General features: G+C 37.6%; 1 protein-coding gene across 3 annotated transcripts in view; it reads right to left on the bottom strand.

Moving 5' to 3' along the window:
• Positions 1-26,173, bottom strand: part of MTM1 (myotubularin 1) — a 47,335-nt gene that overhangs the window by 16,230 nt on the left and 4,932 nt on the right. For 2 of the 3 annotated variants that reach the window (XM_080365728.1, XM_080365729.1), the window contains exons 3-9: positions 17,129-17,200; positions 16,209-16,281; positions 14,606-14,700; positions 13,470-13,580; positions 12,449-12,550; positions 2,683-2,766; positions 659-808 (exon numbers count right to left, since the gene is read on the bottom strand). In XM_080365728.1, coding sequence (XP_080221854.1) covers positions 659-808; positions 2,683-2,766; positions 12,449-12,550; positions 13,470-13,580; positions 14,606-14,700; positions 16,209-16,281; positions 17,129-17,191 — 678 coding nt within the window. In that variant the 5' untranslated portion in view covers positions 17,192-17,200. Of the gene's footprint in view, positions 1-658; positions 809-2,682; positions 2,767-12,448; positions 12,551-13,469; positions 13,581-14,605; positions 14,721-16,208; positions 16,282-17,128; positions 17,201-26,173 lie in introns of those variants that run through there. The other variant, XM_080365730.1, reaches the window with a different exon arrangement.

Raw genomic sequence — 26,173 nt, 5'->3', positions numbered from 1 at the left:
TGGCTAAGAATCTAGTACCTCTTCCAAGTCTGCCGAATGGAAATATTAGTTAAACCAGATTGTATTGTGGTAGAAATTAAAATTTTCTATAGTGCTGTAAAAAGCTGATACATAAAAATTCTTTTACTTCAAGGAATTTTAGTTACAGAAATATATCCAAAAAGTCAAATGGGTTTATCTTAAACAGCCCAATTTAAAGGGCTAAAAAGCCCAGGAATTTGCTACAGAGACTATGCATGTGGTCTTATTTTAGGACTGACCACTGGAACTATGTTTAAATGCCATGCGGTTTGCTTACAGGAGAGTAACATTTGCTATCACTTTTTATGTGCATCCAATGATAGTCAAAGTAGTACAGATGGTAGTCTAAGGCTCATACTTCATTAAGAAAAGGGAATCTGCAATGCTGGCAGTTGTTACTGGAAAAGTCAAGTTAAAACCAACGAAGTTGGAATGGGTGATTGTTGTGGGGGGAAAACGGAAATCTGGCTTGGCCAAGATACTAGTTTCAAGCAGTAAAACCACCAGCCAATCAAAACTATTCTGCTGTAACCAGTTCCAAAAAAGCATGCTCTGTGTCACATTCAGCAAGAAGTTGTTTGGATGCATACTTAAAACTAGCTACATTATAAGGTAACTTTCATCACATCATACTCACCGGGATTCTATTTCGGGACCTAAAGGCAGCAACTTTCTTGAGATCATCATCAGTTGCATTATATGGCACTACTAAGAGCGATGGATATGTGTCACACAGGCCATAATGTTCATTAATAAAAGTTACTCGCCATCGTTCGTTAGGCAGTCCCTAAAATGTAACACAAAGTTTTTCAACATATTTTTGGCTATACAAATAATAATTCTGCTCTTGAATTTTACAAGAAGTTATGGCCACATGGTGGCAACAACCTACCAATTTAATCTAACTACAGTACTGTTTCAAAACAATAGAAGAAAAAAGATTACAAGACCACACAAAATAGCTCATTGATGATGAATTCACAGCCTTAGACTACTGCAGAGCTATCTCATGTTCTCTTACATACAAAATTCTATTCTTACAACAAGTTTCAAAACAATGATTAAAACTAGTAGATGCATTTCTTTAATGATGGGATTGAGGGAAGAAAACTGCCTTTTCTCATCCGTCAAAGCTCTGCCTTTCCATTTTGCCTGCTGAAGAGACTATGGTCCTGAGAAGACAGGGGGAGGAAGTCTCACCTCAACCTTTCTTCGCTGTGACTTTGTACTACCTTCAGGTTAAAAGTAAGATTACGGTAGCTTTCTTACTGAGAAACAAGAAGTTTTAGTTGCAGTCTGCTCAGTAAGACATTTCACAAACAGCAGCCAGGAAACTGAGAAAGACTGATAAGCCCTTCACACACACATACAGAGAGTGGGTTTGTGTGGGGGGCTGCATTTTAATTTTTTGGGTCTTAGGCCTCTGTCCTGGTTTCAGCTGGGATAGAGTTCATTTTCTTCCTAGTAGCTGGTGCAGTGCCATGGTTTGGATTTAGTATGAGAACAATGCCGATAACACGCTGATGTTTGAGTTGATGCTAAGCAGTGCTTGCCCTGAGTCAAGGGCTCTTCAGTCTCTCGGGCTCTGCCAGGTAGGAGGTGCACAAGAAGCCGGGAGGGAGCAGAGCCAGGACAGCTGACCCCAACTAACCAAAGGGATATTCCACAGCATAAAATATCATGTTTGGTATATAAACTGGGGGGAGCTGGCCAGGAGCCACTGTTTGCTGCTCAGGGACTGGCTGGGCATGGGTCAGCAAGTGGTGAGCAACTGTATTCTGCATAACTTTTTTGTTTGTTTTTTCCCCTTGGATTTTATTCCTCTTTCTCCCTCTCCTCCTCATTACAATTATTATTGTTGTTGTTATTATTATTTTTACTTTATTTCAATTATTAAGCTGTTCTTGTCTCAGCCTATGGGTTTTACCTTTTTCCAATTCTCCTCCCCATCCCACCAGGGGCAGGGTGGGAAGGAAAGGGGGGTAGTGATCAAGCAGCTGCGTGGTACTTCATTGCTGGCTCAGGTTAAACCATAACAGCCACTAAACCTTGAACCAAAAAACTATGGAGGGAAAAAGAAAATAAATCTAAGGAAGGCCTTACTGTTTGCTATATAATTAAAAAAAAAGTCCTATTTAAAGCAACATTAAATTTTCTAAAAGATGTTTTAAAATTGAATATATCATCCTCTTTCATTGACATTTTTCCAAAATCACCTAAAGAGCAAGGTAGAATACCAACAGACATATAATTAACTTCTATAAAGCAACACTGCTTCTAAAAAACTTTTTTTTTTCCTCCCCTCACCTCAGGAAGCACTAGACCAAATCAAAGACCAAATCAAATTTATATTTAGGACACCGTAGTTACATATTCGGCACATTCTCCCCACCCCTTGCTCACTTAACAGTGGCACATTGTAAGAAGTATCAATAACTTCCTTCAAAGAGCAAAGACTACCTTCCTGTGACACTCCAATTTTTTAAAGGTTCCAGTGGTTTATTTCTTTTCTTTACTTTTTTTTTCAAGTTGTATTTCCATCATCATCTTTTCTGAGCTCCCTCCACAAAACAGCTGGTAAGAGACACATACAAGTAATAATTCCACTACGTAAATTGTCAGATATGAAAGCACCAGGCAACTGCAACTTTAATAACTCACTTGTCTCCTGTATTCAGACATTGGATTGTACACCATCCATCCATTTTCAGAAAACTTTTCTTCATTTGCAAATGCAAAAAAAAGCTGTAGGATGTAAAAGAAGCTTGTTACACCAAACTGAGCAAATACAAGGGCTCATCAGTTATACCCTAAGCCCCACCACAGAACAGGACTGACTCTTCCATGCCAGCCCCATTCTCTCCATTTAAATCTGATATTTTTAAGACTGTAAAACAAAGACCAAGAAGTAACAAACAATACAGATTTGCTAATGAAATAATGAAAATGTGACAATAGTTAAAACATGAAGTGACAAAATAATAAAAATTACACAGCTTAAACTGTTGGATTTTATTTTTTTTTTTACTGGGAGGAGGTTGAAGTTTTAAAATAGTTTATATTTGATTACTACCTGCATTTCATATCCTCACCATATAAACCACCATCTTCTCACCAAAATTTCTCCAATAGGTGCAGCTGCAATTACTACATAAAATAAATAGATGCTAAATTGAAAGTGTAAAAAGGTTTTAATTGCTATTCATTGCCATTAGGAAGCAACCTTCTTTCTGCATCCCCTCCCCAACTGATCCTTACTAGTGGAAATCCAGTTTACTTTGGAACACTACGGAAATTAAAAAGTTGCCATTGAAAATGAAACAAAATATGTTGTTAGCAGGTTACACTATCTACTTTTCCTCTTGCTTTGTTGCTCACTCTCAAGACTCATATATAAAACACAGTATCCTCACCCCAGATTCTGAGAACTTCCTCATAGCTTTCAGCTTCCTTCTCCTTTCAATTAAAGTGGGCTGTAATACCTAACTAACCTCTTTTTTCCTTTGTTTCTACAGTTTATGATGAAACCAAGTGTTTAAGAATCTCCTTCATTGAGAAAAATGATTTTGGTGGCTTACAAATTCTTCAGATGCCAACTGGAACATGAAACTAAATTGTTTCAAAGAAAGAAGAAAAAAAAACCCCAAAAAACCCAACAAATGTGGAAGAGAATGCGTTGTCCTGAGCTGAGTAACAGCAGCCAGAGCAGAAAGCATTCAAAAGCCCATCACAGGTCATTTGTAACAAAAAAAAAAGCTGAAAGTCTGCTAGCTATTCAAAGATATTAAAAGAAGAAACTGAACGCTAAACCAAACATCCCAAATCTACATAATTTTCACAGGCTTACACCCATACTAAGCAGAAATGCAGAAAACCTGGCAAGCAAGGAAAACCCCCATGGTTCTAAGGTGCCATGATTCCATCTACCGAGATAAGGCAGCAATGTTTCCTACGTGCACCTCAGGCCCAGAGGAGGGTGTCTTTCCATCTTATGAATGCGGACCCTACTGGCTCAAGGCAATTCTGTTTAGCCTAGTATGTTACAATGGTTTAGACGGTAAACAGCACTAAAAACCACAAAAATGAATGCCTCCGAAAGGAGTAGTTTTCTCCTCATGTATTTCAAATCAACAAGTATTTCAAAAGGACATTACTACTCACACGAGAGATTTTATCCCACTAGTTTTAGAAACTGGGATTTGAAATTAAATCAGTATTTTAGAGCAAGTAAATTCATCGGCAAGTTGCAGAAGCAAGCAATGCATTCCCAAACTGTGTATTCTGAATGTCTTCACCATTTTTAAAAGGGTAGGCCTTCAGTGGAAGTAAATAACATGGATTCTTTTGACTAACTAAACTGGTCTCAAGTGGGATGGAGGGAGAGATGAAGTAAGGAAAAGGAAAAAGGTGGACATCAGCTGTACCAGAAAAAAAAACATACCACTAGAAGTAGATGCAATTATCAGAAGTTAGGCAGAAAAACCTGAAAAAGGTTGTTTGTTTTAATTGCAAAGTAGGAATACAGCAAAACAGAACTATCACTAAAGCAGTAGATGCAACTGATTTGCTGAACTACTAATAAATAGCAACACACAAGAACCATCCCCTCCTCCCCAAAGGAATTTGCTGTATCCCAAAGTGCAACTATGCTAAGAATTCACCAAAGAACCAGAGACAAAGAAGAAGCTTACAACAGTAGGAAACAGAAACACTGGAATCCTAACAGATGACTTAAATATGTCTCAAAGGCAGGAATATCTTATTTAAGTTGCTCCTTACTGCAAGTTTCCTGGTGAGAACTTAAAAATTACCCAGCTTAAGCCCTGATAAGTAAAACATAGGAGCTTATTACAGTGCACTGTGATAGCTGTTACATAGAAGATTTTATTGATAAAAATAAAGATGATGCTGCTCAAAACTAGAAATAAACAAATGGCAGCTATGCTGTTCATGTTACCCAGAAAATAATCCACAAGAAAACAGAAGGAAAACTGTATTTTGTTTTCACCTTTTAAAAACCAAGTTAAATTTACTATGCATGAGGAGGGGACGGACAGAACCCTTTCTGCAAGAATGAAATCCTACTATGCAGAGCATGCTTCATTTAAAACACTTGGCTACAGCAGCTTTACCGCATCTATGACCAAAGCTTTCAGTCACACAACCCACAACTATTAAAGCTGACAATTAACCTTCATCAGTTCTGTTGACATTCCAGGTAGTGCAAATTCTTCCTATATTGCTCACGAAAAAACCCACATTAGTAGCATGGATCAACCAGCACAAATCTTAAGACTAACAAATAAAAGAACACTACAATGAACATGAAAGTGTATGGAGGAAAGTCTGGACTTAAATTTTTATGAGCAATTCAGAGAAAACTCTTGAAGTATACTCCAACAGGAACAATATTTAAAAATAAATAGTATCGAAAATCCTAAAGACTAAAAATTATTTTTCTTTTGCAAGAGTTGACTAACTTATAACAAAAATTTATATACACACATTTATATGTGTGCATTGCAGACTGTACAATTAACCTGGTTACTACTGAAAATCTTACTCACTGTATGAAAGATTGAGGATCTGAATCCCACCCCCACCACCCACCATGGCTTTTCACTTAAGACTTGATATTTCAAGCCTTGAAATGTTCTGTGAAAATGGCCTGAATGTTAGCCCAGGCTAAATGCTATAGTCTGAAATACAGCAGTATCCTCATCCTACCTTAGGCCTGTCTCTCATGACAAAATATACAAAGCAATATATAAAGCAGTTTCCAAGAGTAAAAATGCTTCCTTTTCTGCTCTGACAATCATAGTATGGTTCCATTCAAACCCAAGATTTTTGTACATTCACATCCACTTAGGCAGCTCAATTGATGAAAATAAAATTTGTATCCCTCTGTATTCCAACATAGCACAGCAGAAAAATCAGAGTAGGAGAATACGCATTTAAAACAGTATACTCATTTCAGAGAACAGAATTGCCGAATCATTCAGGTTGGAAAAGACCTTTACAATCAGGTCCAACCGTTAGCCCAGCACTGCCAGGCCCACCACTAACCCATGTCCCCAAGCACCACATCTACAAGTTTTTTAAATGCCTCCAGGGATGGTGATTCCACCACCACCCTGGGCAGCCTGTTCCAATGCTTCACCACCCTTTCCGTGAAGAAATTTTTCCTAATATCCAATCTAAACCTCCCCTGGTGCAGCTTGAGGCCATTTTCTCTTGTCCTGTCCCTTGTTATCTGAAAGAAGAGACTGACCCCACCTGCCTACAACCTCCTTTCAGGTAGTTGTAGAGAGCGATAATATCCCCCAGAGCTTCCTCCTCTCTAGCCTAAACCACTCCAGCTCCCTCAGCTGCTCCTTATAAGATTTGTAAAGTTTCTATCTTACACAGTTCTGTCTAATTTCAAACTACATTTTCACTTCAGTGTAACAAGCAACCCACACTTATAAACATTTTAATACTAAGAATCATATACTTAAGCAAACATAAGAGATGTGCTTGGATACAATTGTATTTTCTCAGTTGTGCCAGTACAAGCCATATTTAGCACACGTCTGTACATTACCATTATTTATTAGAAACAAAATGTGGTAATAAGCAACGTGAAGTAATTTCTATTGAATAACATATTTTACCAAATTGGACCTTTTATTATTCTGATGCACCAAATTGACAAAGCCCATCATAGTGAACAAATTAGCATGATAAATATTATTTAAACCCCAGAAGGGCTATAGTTCAGGTAAGCTTCACATCTGCACTACCGACCCACATATTTCCACTTTCATCCTAAATAACCCAAGCTTACAGATTAAACACAGTATGTTTGTATCCGTATGTCTTGATTAACTTAACATTGCTGAAGCTTTCATGCCACAGTGCACATAATCCGAATGCAATTCTACATTGCAGCAAGCAAAGGGGACAATGAATTCATGCCATTTACAATATATTATGCATAAATTCTTGTATCATTTAACATAAGATCTGAGAGATGCTACCTTAATAAAATACATGGCTTGGCTTTTTGTGGATACAGGTTCTTTCATTTTAGTGCCCCTCACATACACACACCTCACATGTCAGGATGAAAACAAGGAACTTACTTCACTGCCCATAGGCATTTAGTATGGACCAGCTGGGTGTATATTTATATCCTTCAGAGGGCAGAGGAAGGTCGGAGAAGCAAAGTACATGACCAGCTACAGGAATTGCATGACTCCACAAAGCAGAAAAGCCCTGCCAACCTCTCTCAGCACATCATTATGCACTCAGGGAAGCCTTTCAAATACCAGAGTACAATAAGTTGGCTAGTTAGGCTCCATGCCTTCTTCACACATCCTTCCTTCCCTCCACATCAGTGGCACATCCCTGCTAAACCCTCCTTCTCCCCAAACAGTACTTTAGGTACTCTGAGCCTCCACCCTAACCTCCACTCATTTCTTTTTTCACTACACACAAAATCCATTCTCCTCTCTCATTGTTAATCCTTCCTCTCCAACAAAAAGCACTTCTCCACAGCTCCTATTTGCACCCAGCCCATTTTCCCAGGAATTAAATCAACTGCAGCTTCATTACATATGCCTGAATGTGACAAAAAAGGTTGGAATTTTTTTAAAATAAAACCTACACACAGGAAACATTCAGGTTCAGCACAATATTGCAATAAAAGCGGTTTGGATTTTTTCAGAACATGAACTGGCTTTTTAAAAATCAGGAACATATAATCAGAAAGTCTAACTGTGGTTTGTACAGGTATACCCGAGCCAAGCCTAGGTTAGTTTGGTTGGATCCTAAGTACAAGCAACAGTACAAGTTTCAGGTAGACGACCTGTTCAATAAATCAGTGCTTCAGGCAGCAAGCCTGAGCTGGCCTTCCTCCTCTCAGTACTGAGCCCAGCTAGCCAAAAGCCACTTGAATAAAGCACAGATCTACCTTAAGTTATACTGATTGCTGGTTTTGTCTCACATCTTGGGTTCAAAGCGGGGTAGTTTGCAATCACTTCCAATGTACTGACTAAATCTGGTTTAAGTTTGACAGAGATTAGTGCTACATGTCTGATGGAAGCCCATCAATTCCTATTAGTCTATCAACTAATTAAAATCAGTTTCAAATTCTTTTCAGCTGTCATGGGATATAGAAAGATGTAGTCAAGGAAAGCATTAAAGAGGTAAGAAATAAATAAAAGTATAGCAAATCATCACTCAGAAAACTTACGGGGTGCAAGGGTAGTGATCTATCAATACCTGTAGTTAAACAAAACAACTAAGACTTAACAATACATCAACTAAGATTTTTGTAAAAGCAACTTAAAGCCTCTTTGCACAGAATGCAAGTAGGGATTTAACTGCAGATCCATAGTCTAAAAGCAGACGACTACTGCTTCACCTGCAGCAGAAGGCTACTACTTCACTTTAAAACAGGCTTTCAAATTTTGTAATGTTTTTGCTAAGCTTCCTTTTTATGCTTCACTGTGCAAATAATTCTGTTTACTTCCTTGCAGGTGCTAACCTGCAATGTCAACACACAGTGTCTCTTTTTCAGTCCTCCTACAGATCAAGTGCTTGTCTTCAACATTCAATTTATCATTACCATTTTGCACACAAAAATAGTATGTGATACATCGGTTGCTCACAACAATGTAGTTCTGTACCATAGAGGAGAGGGCAGCTGCAATCTGACAATACAGACTGGCAAGCAGTCTATTTACAAATAGTTAAATATTTAGTCTATTTATAGAACACAGTACATAAATACATGCTCTACTTGTACATGAGCATATAACATATATACAATTTATTAAGTATTTGTACAATATGCATTACAAAAGAAGAAAGAAGCAAAACTCGAAAGTGTTGCACACATGCAAAGTAAATTGTTTTTTCTATTCCTAACTTACTGGTTTATGCTTTTCATATATCATAAGCTTTTACTAGTAGAAAAGGCTGTCGGTTTCTCAGTGTGTTTAAAGATATCATTACCCTTGCTTTTAATGTGCCATTACTACAACTCAGCCAGTTACATCATACCTGTTCATCTAACAACTAAGATCAGGCATTGTAGTATTTAAATAATTAACTTCTGATCATTTGCAAATACAGTAACCTTATACTTTAACTACCTACATCGGGAGTGGGAGAGGTCAGTCAGACAGCATGACTACCAGCGTCTCTCATCAAAACTGGCATTCCCACAGAGCTATCATGGTTAGAAATAAGTATGTATCATGTAGGTATTATGGTGGCGAATAATGTTATAAAAATGATGATGTGTAGTTTCAAGATAAGATCAGGAAGTGAAGCAGCTGCTATGCAGAAACTAAACTACAAAGACTAAATATATCTCATCTTTTGTGGAGTGTTATAAATATTTAATTGGGGGCGTGATTATTTTTTTAACTTTTTAAAAACACTCAGCAACAACTTTTCAATTTAGCACAATTTAAATTAGCATAAGTTGGCAAATGCAACAGAGGATTATGGATAGCAGTTGTTTTTTCTGTATCAACTATGCTGTCAGTCGGGCTATCAGATTTTACATTATGTTATTGATTCAGGGAGATCTGAACCCAGCCTATGCTCAAACTGGACAGAGACAATTAGTTTCTGGAAGTAAGGAAAACATTGAGACACTGACCAATAGATGCACATAGACCCATGATTTATTAGAGGCTCTCAAACACTGCTGTTGGGATGGTGATGGAGAAAACACCATGAAAACACTAAGTACACCCTACCCAGAAATAATATTTGGGGCTGTATTTACCATTCATTTGTCTGAGAATGGTATAGCATGAAGAAAACTGAAGCAAAGCATCTCTGAAAATTCTTCTTTAGGATCAGCTCTAAGAATATGGCTCCGCTACAGATAAAAATCTGACTTAAAATATAGAAATACAGATAAAAATCAGGACAGTAAAGTTTAGACCTTTATTGTCCTGATGATGCCTTCTTTCCACTGCAGAGCTGCACAAGCATCAGTACTGCTGAACCAGCTGAAGATCAAGGATGCAGTTCCACAAGGTGGTCTGAGCAAAATTAGCACTTTAACACTGCTAAAAATAGGGTATTCCTCTATTTTCTCTCCTGCCTGCTCCCTGTTCTACTTACAAGCCCTCTCTTGCACTGGTTCCGATGCATATTGATTTAAAAACAGGTCTCATCAATTTATTAAGTGGCACAAAACTAATTCAGAAAACAAGAGTATTTTGTGCTGGGTAAGTGAGCTACATTGGCTTACTTGGTGATTATAGAACTGTCAGTTTGGTATGAGAGGAATAATCAACCACATGGCTGGCAGGTAGAGAGAAGGAGACCAGAGAAAAGCAAGAGCTCAGCATTTGAATAGCAGAGGACTGCCACCTTCACCCAGCTGTCATGTGAAGTCACAGCACATTCTTTACAAAAGATCTCCCTGAGTGAGCTATCTGCATGGTCAGGGCGTTAGCATACGTTCAAAGGAGAGCGCAGGCATGCACAGCCCAGACACGCTGTCATATTCCGACAGTGAAACCTTGTTCTAAACCAGCCACTGAAAGACGCAGTCCCGTAATTTCTCTTCATTCACATCCACCCATAGATGCCCCAACCCCATTGTCACATTGGGCTTACAAGACTGAGGAAACGACGCAGGGTAAAGCTTTTATTTTTTTCCTCTTTGTTCAGCTTTAGTTCCTTTCAGTTCCCTATCTGGTTCACCACGAAGCCTCAAGCTCATGCAGGGAAAACCAAGGCAGGAATGAACAACCAGGCAGAAACACCCAACTTTAGCAGGATCAATTTAAACTGCTTGCTGAAAGACGGTGAAAGCACACCAAAAATACCACACACTTGCTTAGCTCATTTTAAAATTAAGGGCTCACCCACATTGTGACATCATGAAATAAGGACAGGTGCAACCATGATGTAATATGGGCTCACTTTATTTCATTCCAAAGTAATCATAATTTATAACATTTATAAGCTGCTCCCGACAGGAGCTAAGAGAGATAAAGTACAGCTATTCTGTCTTTTGTCACTATCTTCACAAGTTTTGTGCTGAAGGCAAAATTACCTCTGCCTTGACTGAGCCTTTTGTTAAAAAGCATAACTTTTATTGGCAAGTTACATCCAAAACGGGCCAGGCCATGTAGTGATGAGCTTTACTAGGTTCAACAGGTGCAACAAATACAGCAGGAAGCGTACCACTCCACACATTACTCACTACCATTGCTAGACCCCAAAACTGGGACTTTTTGCATGACAAAACCTAACACAAGTCCACATCTTATCACCATATTATTCAAGCCCTGTAGTTGGATTGGGCACCATAGAAAAAATCCCATAAGGGATGCTCCTAAGTCAGTTAAAACTTAATTTGCCCACAGTCACTACATGCAAATCCGTACAGGTCCTCAATGTAAGAAAAAAACCTCTTCACCATGAGAATAATTAAATATTGGATGAGATTGCAAAGCAAAGCGAAAACTTCTAAGCAAAAGCATTTATTTCTCCTTATGCTTTCATTCCACAGTTTGCATACAGAATGCAAAATTTCTGCAAAAATACTTACAAAGACTTAAATGTTTATAGAGTATAGCCCATTGATTGACATGTGTCTTTGGAGAAGGAAATAAGATTCCTGCTGCAGCCTCATCCACTCAACAATTACCTGAACAAACTTTTTAAGAATTCATAGCAGAACCCTCCAACATTTTGTGAAGAGAGCTCTCATACAATTATACTAAATGAAAGGAACGTAATAAAATGTAAAGTGAATTTTGCAAAAGACAAAATAAAGCATTTACTGAAGAGATGTCAAAATGATTCACACCAAGAACAACACACAGATTTTGGCAAAGAAAGTGAAGGTAATGGTTAGTTAACACAATTGTTGCTCAATTCCTTCCATAAGGTGCTTTTTTTTAACCTGAAATAAATCTGGGTAAATTCATGACACTATTAGCTGCCTGTTATATTTTTCATCAGTTTCATCAATAAAACAAGTGTTGTCTTACCATATCTTCTTTTCCTGAAGTAAAACTCTTGGTGATTCCTATTTATCATTACCTTGGAGACTGCCCAATAGTTTTAATATTGTCAAGAAATCAAGTAAGGCATGTACTACTGTATTTCCTAATTAGGGAGGACAACTTGCAGTCTCTAAGCAATGAAATCTGTGTGGATCAGAGATGCTCAGTAGTTTACCTGAAGTATAGCATACAGCATCCGTAACTTTAAAAATACATACATTTAAGTGTTGTAAATGTACTAAACAAAACCATTAGTTCTTTTTAGTTTATGCTGACACCAGATTCTGTGGTTATTCTTTTTAAGCAGACGTGATGTCCATTAGCAGGTCAAACAGTTAAAGTTAATTGGCAAGAACTCTGCATTAAGACAACTCAATAGTATAAATGATGTAACTTACCAAGTTATGTGACTGGGGAAAAGCATATTTTGTGAGGACTTCAAATATATCTCTTCTACTGTGCCCTTCTTGTTTTAATGCAAACCGTAAATTTCTCATATCCTAAAACAAAGGCATTATCTTTTAAGTGAAAGCAGTAAGATACTTTTATCTGATGTACAAATGCTATATAGTACAGTAAACATGATTTAGAATCTGCTTGCAACACACCTCAAACCACTGTGAATGTACACTTTTATTTCTTACACCATAAAATAGAATAGAGCATAAGAATTCTACAAATAAAGCAGCACCACACTCTGTGTGGTGCAAATGCTGCTTTGGCATAAAGCCATCAGAAATGACTGAATCTGATTCACTGAAGTCTCATGGGCTATTGAACATTTGCAGGATGGGAATTAGTCTATGTTTTCAAAATGAAAATTTGCCAATAATCTGTTCAGACTACATTGTCCCTAGCTATTTTCTCATCACTAACATCCAAAATAAGCAATCTGCGCATTAACTACTAAGAATTAAATGTGTATACATACTCCATTAATGAGTCAAAGGATCCTGAATTATCCACTGGGAACTTCCCTATGACCATATTTTTTCATGGCAACAATTTTCTTGTGAGACTAAGGAAACAGAGATGGCTGTTACATAAGCTTTTCACTGCCTTTATGGCTTATAAAACCCCTGTTTGAGGTGTTCTTCAAAGATTTTAGGATTATAAAAAAATTGCTTTTAGAACTAATGAAATAATGAAGCAATGCAGGAATAATGCCCTAAAACAGGACTACTGTGCAAAACCTCTTGTCAAGTATGACTCAGAAAGGAAGACCAGCCCCTCTCCTCACATGCAGAGAGGACAGTTAAATAGCCCTTTGTACAAAAGGTATTTCCCTGTCCAGGTCCAAACCCCCCTCTTTTTAAATTCAGCTGTGAGGAACGTGATTTTTCATTCCTATAAATAGGTAAGCAGTGAGAAAAGGAACCTATAGATTTCATTTTCTATTGAATTATTGGAAAGTCTTACTTTACAGGTTATATCTAATCCGTAAGAGTTCTCTCCTCTGCTTGAAGCTCCTCCCATTTTTTCAATCCTTGAAATTACACCCAATGGAACATTCAATATTACAACTGGATCCTGCAAGGAAAGTTTGAGTAAGGAAGATTAATCTAAAAAGAAGACTCAAGCGAAATGTTCTTATGCATTCTAGAATAGAAAGCAGACATGAAATACAGTCAAGGAAGCAGAAGTGTGTTTCTGCATTTGAGTCTCTCCTCCCAACACGTTACGAAGTCTGCACAGTCACTCTACAGTCTTGAATACCATCCAGTTTAACATGCAACAAAAATACTTCATGCCTAATACGGTATGCAGGAAAAAAAGGTGGCAACACCCTAAAAGATGCCTTCTGCTACACACATCTGATTGCCTCTGTCTGCTAAGACGGCTTTATTGACATACAGGATAAACTAGAAAAAAAATGAAAAAGAGATTACTAGTAGAGTTAGCTGCAACCAGAAAGACCTCAGTTCAATAGTCCTAAAACCTTACTTTTAAAAAAATACAAACAAAAACCAAGTTATGAAACAGATAAGTGGCAACATGAAAGAGAATAAAATGCGCTTGTTATCGAACACATTGCTACTCCCACCGCCCATGTAAGGTTCTATTGATCAAAGTATTTTTCTTTTCCAGCAGCAAGGACAATCAAAATCTTGGTTTAAGTGATAGCCATTTTAAGAACTATTGCACATCATCAGTTGCTGCCCTTGATCTATCATAGAGTAAGCGTAAAGGGAGCAGCTATCAAAAAAGCTCCAACAGACAAAAGATACAGGTATCAGTTCAGTGTGATTAAACTGTAATTTTACCAGGCAGAAATAACACTTTTACAACACATCTGACTTTAAAGAACTTCCATTTTTACATGGATTTCTTAGTGGCACAAAGGCAATTACTATTTAGTCATTACACAGTTAAGATACGGTTATTACAAACAGATCATTCCCAGTGAAAAGCCTCCCATGCAATTCCACAAGCATACGTGGGCCACAACTAAAACAAATGAACTGGCCACAAAATAAACCAAAAGCAGTGGGGGTGAAGGGAAGGGGGTTTAAAGCCAACTCATCCCACCAAAGCAATTCTGGCATATTACTCACATTTTCCACACTTCTTAGGTATAGCCTGTAGTTTGTGATGTACACTCTTCCTTTAACAGGGCCATTAAACGGACACATATAAATAACATCCTTGTCTGTAAGAAATGCAGCATTTCTTAAAGATTGTAAAAAGAAAAAAAATCAGAGCTAAGGACAGCGTCAGTTAAGTAGCAGTAAACTAAAGAGAGCTGCACTCATAACAGCCACTCAGAGATGAATGAATTTAAAAAGTAATAAATCTGAGTTTCGTCCACTTGAATTATTAGGAAAATGTGAAAAAGTTTCATATACTAAACTTTTCCAAATTAAATCAGCAGATTTCAGTAGCCTTCCCTAATTACATCTGTGTTCTTCTCTTTCTTGGCACTACACGGAAGAGGGCAGGACATAGAACAGCAAGCAGATTTAAGTCCTCTCTGTGACTACTGAACCAGTCTATTCACTATCCCAGAACAAACACATACTTCTATTGATATATTACATCTTTCAGTGCTCTGTAATCAATTCTGCACTGAACTATGTAGTTCAAGTTCTGAAGTGTTTAGGGAACTCACCATCCTGAAGAGAAACATTACATTTCAATTTGAGGCAATCAAACACAGCAGGGCCATCAGCAATGTTTCAGCAAGGACAGTAACAAAACAAGTACTAACACATACTACTCAAAAAAAGACAGACTCAACTGAAGCAATGTCATTACAGACTTAAGCGAAGCAGTACAAACCACCTGTTTCTCCCTGTCCACTCATTTCTTTAGCCCAACCTATTTATCTGCCTTCCACAACAAGCACCCTTCTTCCAGTGTGCTTCCCCAAAGCACAGACAATTTTCATAAGGATCACTCATCTTAGTCCCACACCCTCTCCCTCATGCCTTCCCCACAACTCTCCTCATTAAAAACCTCCCTCCCTCCTCTAAATCACTACTTTGGTTTCACCTCAGCCAATCCTGTTCACAAATCCACCTAAAAAATCCTCAGGCAGGGGGAAGGAGAAGCTTCACAAATAGAAGACCAACCTCTTCCCATTGCATTCTGATCCCTCAACACAAGCGCCCATGAGTGGAAGGCTCCATTCCAGTAAGAAGTCACTGTACACAATACATTAATCTTCCTTATGCTACAAAATTACTGTATGTAAATGAATAGTAGCTACACGCATGCCATGTTGTGTCAAGGAAGCGTAAGACTAGTACTTAGGGTAGGCATGGTTTGAGCTAAGTTTCCACAGTCCTGTACAAGGTATCGATTCATAGTGGGTGGCACACAGAATTCTCTTGACTTCAGAAAGCTTGGAGGGGCTCTCATTGCTAGACACCTGCTACTTAGCCTGTAGATACAATTATGACACACCTTGACTTGCCATTTCTTTGTACTGGAGGATCTGCAACGTGCGGAAACCAAAATTTTAAAGACTTAAAAAGTTATCTGTGGTGATGAAAAATTCTTATTGCAGTGACTTAAAAAAAACTAATGATGTTTTAGCATGACTTACCCTGCCCTGAGCCCAAACCAGTCCAAATTATGAAAACAATCCAATAAAGATACATGTAAATGCCAGACTCCTAATCAAGCATTGCATTAGGCAGCTATATAGCTTCATACCTGTAACTCTAGTCTCTCCTGGCAAACGAGGTATTTCTTCATTTTGTTCCCAGTTAGTTCCATCTTTTAGCATCTAAAGAAAGTACAATAGCGCATCCTATTTTAGTTACAATTCCTTTAAGTTCCAGATAAAACAAACAAACAAACAATCAACCTTTAAAGGTAATTTCTGCATGGGAAAGAACAGGTTTCTTCACAGTAGAAACTGACAGACTGAATCAAAACAGGAACACACACCACTATCCTAAGCTGCAGTTATTGAACATTTAAAGGTTGAACAGATCTGAAACACCAGCATGTTTTAGTATTTCTCCTTCTGAAAGAATAGTTAATTATATTTGCATTAAATTGGGATTAAATTTCTATATTATAAGTTCTCTAAAGGTTTTGTGCATTTATTTTTCCAAGTATGCTGGGCTTGGAAGAACAAATCAACTGAAATCACTCAAGCAACGTACTCACAACTATTATACACAATCTACTCATTTGTGCCTTTCCCAAGTTCAGTATTTTTAATAATGATGAATAGAAAATAATCAGTTTTTGAAAAAATGTTTAAAAAGCTTAATAAAACCTTAGTTTCTGTTTTCTTGCACACAGGTTACATTTTCTTCAGCACGCAACTTCAAAAAGCTGAGGGGAATGTCATTTAGATTGCTTCAACGTATTTCACACTACAGATGAACATTTTAAAACTAAGCCAGCCAAACATAACTAGGTATAACTTAACAACTGCAGTACAGAATCCTTCTACAGCAAAGTGTCAAGAATTTTCAAGAACGCCACAGAATATTTCAATGTAGAAAACATGGATAAGCGTAAACATATTAGAATTGATTTTAAGGAGGCTCTCATAACTTGTGATATGGAGGATATTTTGAGATCTTTGATGTAACAAACATGAAAAAAGTTATACTTACCCTTTTACTTGAGGAACTCTCCAAGGAGTTTGAATTATATTTAGGTGTTGATGATGCGGCCATACTGGGTATCTGATGAGAAATCACAAATTAGAGACGTAAACTTCCTCCTGGAATACATACTGTTTATGGGAGAGATTTTAGACTTTAGAGATCCACAGGTAGAAATACAGAGCTTCCAAGACTGTTTTGCAAGTTAATAATTTTAAAAATTACACAATGCCTTATAATTGAAGATCACTATTTAAAAGCATCCAAATCTAATACGAAATTAATTACTAGCTCTGTGATTGGTTCTTCTTATAAGGATTATTCTGTATCAAGCTGTATTTTGGAATTCAGTTGTTTGTTGATTGAACTAGTAATAGTATTCAGACATTTAGAGTGTTTATTTTAAGTGACAGGATGTACGTACTACGAAATGCAATCTACTTGGATTTTTCATTTAGGAAACCAGGAACAAGCTATAAAAGTACTGCACAGCTCTTGAAATCACAAGCATGTCACCACACTCAAGTGTTTCAAGTTAAAAAAAAAAAAAAAAAAAGGAAGAAAAAATAAGGGAAGAGAAGGAAAAAGCAGGAGTTCCACAACACTTCTACATTTAAAAACAACCCCCCATTTCCTAAACTGAAACTTCAGTTAGCACACCAGAAGGGGGAGTGTCCAGCTTTCTGGTCAGAATAGCCTTGATATGTTTAAAAGAATATATATTTTTTAAAATGGTATTGAGTAAAGACAGAATTGTATAATACAGGATTCATCATCTTAATTATTTCCTGACATCACACATGGGATCTCTAGAGCAAACACTGGGGAAAATTGCACATGGGATTTCTAGAAAAAAAAACACTGGGAAAATGTTCATATTTGAAGTCCCTCCAAACAGCAACTTTGTACCAAATTATACTTCCCTTTCACTAGTCACACGCCCTTCATCAAGTCCATTTGACATTCCAGAGCAATCCTGAAGAGGTTTTGTTTGTTTGTTTGGGGAAGGGAGTTTAAGGTGATTACAGACCACACGGCCTTTGTTCCTGTTCCATAAAAGAAACATTGTAACTTTAAATAAATACTTACTCTCCCCTCTCAACACTGAAAAAAGTTTGCACATATCTCTGCAGCAGAAGTCACTCATGCTCCTGCATAGCTGGGCTCACAGTGACACTGCAACAGCCCTACACGAAGCGACACTGACAGATCAAAGTGCAAGATCCAAAATGCTTTGAAGTTACTGTAACAGTGCAGGAATGTGTCTGTGCAGGAAGAAGGAGGAAAACCATGACCTGAAATTGTACAGGTTTGTTACCTTCTTACACTGCTCAAGTCTTCCATAGCTCATGAAGAAAACACAGGAAACCTGACATTCTGTTTGAAACTGTAATATTCAGTGATACAGCCTATCAGTAGAAAAATCACTGCCTAAAAAAAAAACCAAAAAACAACAAAACACACCCAACCAAAACACACCCCCCCTTAACTTGAAAAAAAGAAAAAAAAAAAAAAAAAGAAAAAATGCTTTTGAATGCTGCAGAACCTGTGTGACCCTGTTGCACAGAGGTGTACTGCTGCCTTTCTGCATCTCTGGCAGTCTCAGCTTTCTCCAGACACTGAAACAGAGCGGTCCTGACCTAATTTTAGTACAATGCCAACAACTTAAACGAAAAGCCATTAGCAATCAACATTAAATCACTGTTCTTTCAAACTAACCTCCACAGGAAAACTACTGCAACACTGGAGACTATAAAATTTAGAAGATAAAGTTTTTCCTTCCTTGCAATATCTTACATGCTATAAAACTTAAGGTACATTCAAGTTTTTCTATATTGCCAACGTTAACTTGGGGACATCCAAGATTTGTTCAGATGACTTTTCCTATAGAAGCTTAAGTTTTCCAACAACCAGGTATTTATAAAGGTAAAAGGTGTATTTACTCAGAAGCTTGTTTAAAAATGTTTTCCATATTAAGTGGGTTTTGTTCATATTTTAAGTGAGAAATACCAGGTGAGACGAAGAGACAAAGGCACAGCACAGTCCCAGTTTTTCTGTCTGTATAGAAAGTGGTTTTAACTAGAGCTCACAAATTTAAATGAAGGTTGCACCAACGCTGAGAGACAAGTGAGCATAAACAAGCCCTAGAAAAGTGACTTTTAAAAGATGTGGCAACCCTGAACAGATCTGCACTAAAAATGGAAATTTTGACTGCAGCAGGTACAGGCACACCCAAGCTAGCTGTTGATCTTGCAACCACAGCCACTCCACCAGCGAAGCCATAGAAAGACAAACTTCAGCAGAGGTCACACAATCCCACCCAGGATCCTGGACACTCACCCCGGTGCCAACCCACTGCCTAAGCTCGTACGAACAAAAAAGCTTGTTTGGACATTCCTTATGCCTTTCACTACAATCTCCAATCATAGCGTGTTTCTGCTGCTCACACAGGGGAACACTATGAAGTGTTTTAAAAGCCTTCTGTTTCCTCGCTTGCCTCCCTTACACACATTCACTAAGTTTTGGCTGAACTGTAGGCATAACATGAGGTGAGTTACGATTCTGAAATAATCATCAGACTCCGGAACACTGACTACAACTTTTCCAAACCTCAGTGTAAATTAGAAGGAATGAATATGCAGGGATCCCTTCAGATTCTCAGAAAAATTTCTCTTTGTAGAACTTGACACACAGCGGGACAGAGCTCACCTCCCCACCATGCCACTTCCAACAACCAAGACGTCTGTGGAGCTGTTGCAGCAGACCTCTGCGTGCATGTAAGCTTACTTTGTGTAAAATTCCCCCAACTCTCCATGAGACTAATTTATTTAAACATTCTACACAGTGAGAATGAACTCACTCACCAACTTCAATTTCTATAGAGTATTTCATTACAGAATTACAACCAACTACTCTGTTTCGTTTCCAACACTTTAATGATGCAAATTTGACTTACTCAGAGTTAATTAAGTTGAATAAATATGTATTGAAGATAAGGTGCTATCTGTCAGATACTTTTTTTAATCCACCATCAAACATTTTCACTAAAATTCATGTGAGTTATTTCATCTGTAGATAAGTGGAAGAATTCTTTTAATGCTACCTAAATTTTACTTTGAAATCCAATTACACTTAAAAAACCCAAATACTAACATGCACGTTTATATCCATCCACGTTTCCTTCATTTCAGTAAGCAAGCTATGGTCAGGTATTAAACTTTACATTACAGAACACCCAATTAGCATTTTAGAACAGTGTCTGCTGCTGGACCCCAGCACAAGGCAGGCATTGGTAGGGGGTTCAGCAGAGGGCCACCAACACGACCAGGACCCAGAGCACCTGCCCTACGATGAGAGGCTGAGGCAGCCGGAAATTGTTCAGCCTGAAGAGGAGACTGCTTCGGTGGGACCCCACAGCTGCCCACCCACCAGTAGTACCTCTGAGGTGGTTACTGAGAAGAGCCAGAGTCCTCGAAGCAGTGAGTGATGAGAAGACAACACACAACACAAACAAAATAGATTCTGGCTCAATTTAAGGAAAAACCCCCACTACTTTTGCACAGTAAGGCAGTCAGGCAGTGAAAACAAGGCCCAGGGAGGTTGCAGTCTCCATCCTCAGAAGTTTTTAAGACCCAATCATGTAAAGCTTTCAGCAGCTGGGGCTGACCCTGCTTTGAGCGAGGGGTTGAACCAGAGACCTGCTGAAGTCCCTTCTAACCTGAACTGCTCTGTGCTTCTGTGATCTTCAGACAACAGACAAGATTAAGTTCTCATTTAAAAATACTCAAAGACACACCCTTAAAGAAGTGGACTCCTCTGTATCAAAAGAGCAAACAAGTTTTCAAAAACATTTAAAATGAACATGAAATATTTCCTTTTAAAATAGAATTTATTTTTCTGACAAATTGTAGAAGCTGCTTCTGGCAACTTCCCAAAGTAATACTGCCATGAACAATTCAAAAACATACTCCATCATAGTCTTAAAATAGCTACAACTTTCTCATTATCACAGAGCAGCAGTAGTCCTTCCACACAGAGAAAAATCTTGCAAGTAGTTTTCCACTGCAGAGACATTTTATTCCCCAGTATCACCCATACGTACTTCTATACTTGCACAAAAACTGAAAGCCATGCAAGTCTCACACTTGGCAGCAGCTGAACTGAAGTACAATTACTCTGCAAATTGAAAATAAATCAGAGAGCTTTGTTTATGGTATTCTGCAGTTACAAACAGTTGAACATTCTTCCCTGAATCCAGAATAGCAAGGAGACAAAGAAATTTTACTGGATTTAACTTGAACTAATAAACAAAGCTTTGTTAAAGTTACCAGAACTTAATATAGTAACACTACCAAGAAATGTAGGCTCCAATGATCTTACAATAACAATTAAACTACTTGGAATCTTTATTTTCATTAAAGATTATATTTATACTTGTGCTTCCTAGGATTCATGGGAATGGAGGCGCAACAACATTTGAAATGGTAGGCGCTGAAGGCCAGATTTTAAGTCATTTCAAGGATCCTATCTGCTGTTTATGAATAAATGCTGACAGATATCAGCACATGCCCACACAGAAAATCTAAATAAACTTTAGAACATGTAAATAAGCTTTTGAGGGTTAAGAAACTGAAGTGGCAAGCTATTCATTCTTTACAGTTCTTCACTGGCAACAGGTGAGAGAATGTATGCAGCACAGCTTGGAAAGATCGCCAAGACTCATGTTTAGATTGACAGCAGCCTGGTAAAACTCGTTTTCATTGTTTATAACACGGAAGAAATCAAAGTTCATTTGACATTTTGCTGGTCCTTTTAAGGCTTCACCTTCACACCATAATCATACCAAATAATTTGTAACTATTATATAACTGAGCCATGCTTGTCTCAACCTAAAATCTTAACACATATAAAGAACCAGTTTGTGCCCAACCACAACATAACCTGCATCAGCCAAAGGATTACTACCACAAACATCTGAAATCAAGTAAACTGCATGAAGTAAACTGGGAGCACCACTTTCCAGATACCGAATATTTTTGACCATCACTGATTAAAGCTTTGGAAGAAAACCTCTTCAAATTTGTACCTACATCAATCATCTGGAGCAAAAAAAAATTGACACCACTTAATGTAGAATGAAGCTTTTAACTTTATATAGTCCATAATGTTCAATATGTTACTCCAGAAAGACTGAGGAAATTAAACTGCTAAATTACTATACACAGAAGACATTTACAGAATATACTGAGTAAGAAGTAAACATGGCAAAAAAACATTAGTGACACATATTACTGTAGTTGAAGCAGTTATTGTGTGTGTGTATATATATACACATCTGTATATAAATATAAGGGCAACTGGATAAGCATGAGAACTATTTGCTTTTACCAGAATCAGATTTATCAATACAGTAAAAATGAACAACAGTTTAACTGAACATCTTCTAGAAGCGTTCCCATTTCTGTCACACATCAACAACCATGACACAGCACAATGCCAAAGTTCTCATAATCCTGCTCCATATGATGATCTGTGGAAGCATCTAAAGAGTCTGTGCACCTCCAAGGCCTCTCCTAAAAATACAGTTACAAAATTTACTAAATCCCTTCATTTGCTGTCATAGTAATTCAGAAAAGAATTAGAGCACTTCTAAAGTTCCAGTCACAATTAGACAATTACATGACACTTGAAAACCATCAGTGCACTGGGTTAATCATTTAAGACCTGCAAGACACCTGCCAGTCTAGATAAAAATTAAGTTATTTTCATAGTTAGACCTGATAACAAATAAGGAATTATTTCAAAGAGAAGAAAAATAATAATATATTAGTAAACAATTTTTCACTGTGTTTGAGAGGTAAGTATAAGTTAGTGTGGGTATATAGAAAAAGCTGCTTGCACTTTCATTTGAACATAAGCAGCAAAAAAATGAAAAAGCAGGTTTATAGTGACAAAGTATGCTGGTGTTACACAGATTACTGTAGAGTTTTATTAGGTACAGTAACAACCTACAGAGCTAGTATGAATATATTGCCTTGTGTTTCCCGCAATAACATTAAAAGCATAAAATACAAAGTCCTAAAAACAAAACCACATCTGTCAGCACCACAGCTGCACAGAAGAGATAACACATAACACATAGGTTTTCAGAAATAACATAGAATAGAGCAGAACTCTAGGAATTTCTAAGACAGTAGCAAAATTAAGCTAAGACAGCCATGTAGGGAGAAGGAAAAAAATCCAAAACACATAGAAGTATTTCACTCTAAGCAAAAAAGAACACAAATCCTTTAAAAAAAATCAATTATGGAAAAGCAACAGTCTATCATATCAGCAAGTCACTGAAATAAGCATCAGCATCTTTAACGCCAGTAAACAAGCATTTAATCTAATGAAATCAAGGGCAGTCATTCATTTCATTAAAGGTTAATAAAATTTTAGAATTTTATATAAAGATATATAGGGTTACAAAACAAATCACAAGAAAGATCTACACTACAGCAACGAAGGCTGTTTTCCAGACATCAGCTGTCCCTAACAAAACAGCACTAATCAACCAAGAAGAAATACAGTGAAACCAAAGTGCCACAACCAACTAATCAAGTTCATAAAAATATCTCTTTCACACTCATATAACCAGTTATATTTAGTTGTATTTTAGCACAAAGGAACTATACTCAATAACGGAAACAAAAATGAGGTAGCAGAAGTCTCCAAAGTCCAACAAAGCTACAAAAAGTAAGTAGCATAAAGGCAGAGCATTCCAGTTTCAAACAGATAAAGCTTAAAAAAAAATCACCACCACATACACACACAATCAAATCACCAAAACACCCATGCCACAGAAATACTTGCTTACATTTATTTCCAAGGGAAATAAATAATAAAAAAAAAACATTAAAACTTCTGCAACAGTGAAAGATGCCAATGCGGGGGGGTGTGGGGTGTGGTGTGTGTGTAGAAGAAAAACTCTCTTTTTTAAGAAAGAATTCTAGAATAGTTTGGTCTGGAAAGGGCCTTTCAAGATCATCTAGTCCTATCCCCCTGCAATGAGCAGGGACATACCTCTTCAACTACAGCAGGTTGCTCAGAGCCCCACCCAGCCTGACCTTGAATGCTTCCAAGGATGGGGCATCAACCATCTCTGTGGGCAGTTCCACTGTTTCACCACCCTCATCACTAAAAATCCATTGTATCTAGTATAAATGTTCCTCTTTTAGTTCAAAGCCATTACTGCCTGTCCTATTGCAACAGGCCCTGCTAAAACGTTTGTCCTTTTTTATAAGTCTTCTAAGTACTGGCAGGCTGCAGCAAGGTCTCCCTGGAGCCTTCTTTTCTCCAGGCTGAACAACACCAACTCTCCCACCCTGTCTTCACAGGAGAGGTGCTCCAGCCCTCTGATCATGAATCATAATAATATTGTTCATGCTCTCTGACCTGATATATTTAGACTACTTAACTAAAAAACAGATTTTAACATTTAAAAGCCATACAGTATGGGCATCAAAAACATGCCTAGAGCAATGCCAATTCACACATCATAGTTACATGTATTTATTTACCTGCGGCCACCAGCAATTACCTGTCACTCCTTATGCAACTGATGGCAAACAGAAAGAAAGGAAAACTGACTTACCTGTGAGATTAAGTATCAAGCAGGAAAAGGAAGAGGTTCTCTTAAATCACTTGATAGCACTTATGGTTTCTTACGTCAGAGCTCAAGTGCAAATCATATCTATGATGTACAACGACAAACCACCTTTACATGTCAAGTCATAAGCTTCTACCTGCACTTATTCCAGAGTGGATCTTTGGAATCAGTAAGAATTGCTAGATCACAGAATCTCCTGTTTCTTCTTTACCATCACAGTTACAGGATATAAAATCCTGCCAAGTGTAACTTCTTAGTAATGGAGTCTGCAGCCCTTATCTTTCCTCAAGTAGATCCTCATGATATTACTGATCTGAGACTGGCTCATTCCACTAGTGGGCCTTCTCCCTTCGCATCTAAATAATACCCCCCATTTGTATGTACTTACGAAACCTACATTTCCCAGGGAAACCATGCCAGCAGCACAAGCTTCAATGCTATACTGTGCATGTAGAATGCATACTACTATCTGCACTTCTGCAATGAAGTTTTTAAGTCAGTTAAATTCATCAATAATGCATTAAAATTTTCTGTATCCTACCAAAAAAAAGTATCGCTTATGAAAAAGTTTGCAATTTGGAGCCACCCGTGTGCTAAACACCAGTTCTCCACCAGGCTTCCTGTCTTTAAAATAAACGTACTCCTGAATCCCACACGCTGCCGGTCCTCTGCTAGACTGTGAACAGCAAGCTGTACAACTCTACACGAACTGCTAAATTTGTTTGCAAAGAATCAGAAATGCTCCTTCTCCCAGAAAAAGCATTCTCTGGTTCCCTAATGTGTCCTGTATTTGAAAGGGCAAATCATTGTCTCCAAAGGACTCAATATGAACAAGTGCAAATGAACAAAAGTTCACAACAGTCAAGTGACTTATTTACTTCAGCAAACAAATCAGAAGCATGACAGTTGCCTGCCCACTGGTATTAGGCTTACTACACCAGGTAGTTCTGAAGATATTAGCAGGAAAACCTTGCACTAATGAAAAAAAAATAAAATCTTGACAATGAAGTTCTACAAGTGGGAGCAAGCAACAAGAGCTTCACAGAAAGTTTGGTAAGTATTTTCTTAGTGCCACCAGATCTTACACACTTCTGTGAATATGTTTCTTTAAAAAACCATAAAACAATAATGTTGTTGCTTGCACATGGGAAGCCATAAATAATAGCTGGAGGGAGCAAATAAAAATCTTCAGTTCTGTCTTGATTGATATTTCTCCTGTCTCCATTTGAAGGTTTCTTTTACTGTCTTAACTTCTCACGGAATTTGACTCCCACTCTATTTTCAAAGCAAAGCAAAACTGTCAACAAAACCTAACATAAAAGTTTGTAACATTACTTTTTCTAGTCATCAACGCAATTGCTTCCTCATTTCTAATTATATTGAAAACATAGCTTAGGGTGATA

This window comes from Falco punctatus (genome assembly GCF_963210335.1).
Source record: "Falco punctatus genome assembly, chromosome: 15".
Taxonomy (NCBI): domain Eukaryota; kingdom Metazoa; phylum Chordata; class Aves; order Falconiformes; family Falconidae; genus Falco; species Falco punctatus.
Note: the sequence above shows the minus strand (reverse complement) of the source record. Positions and strands in the feature narration are given on the sequence as shown.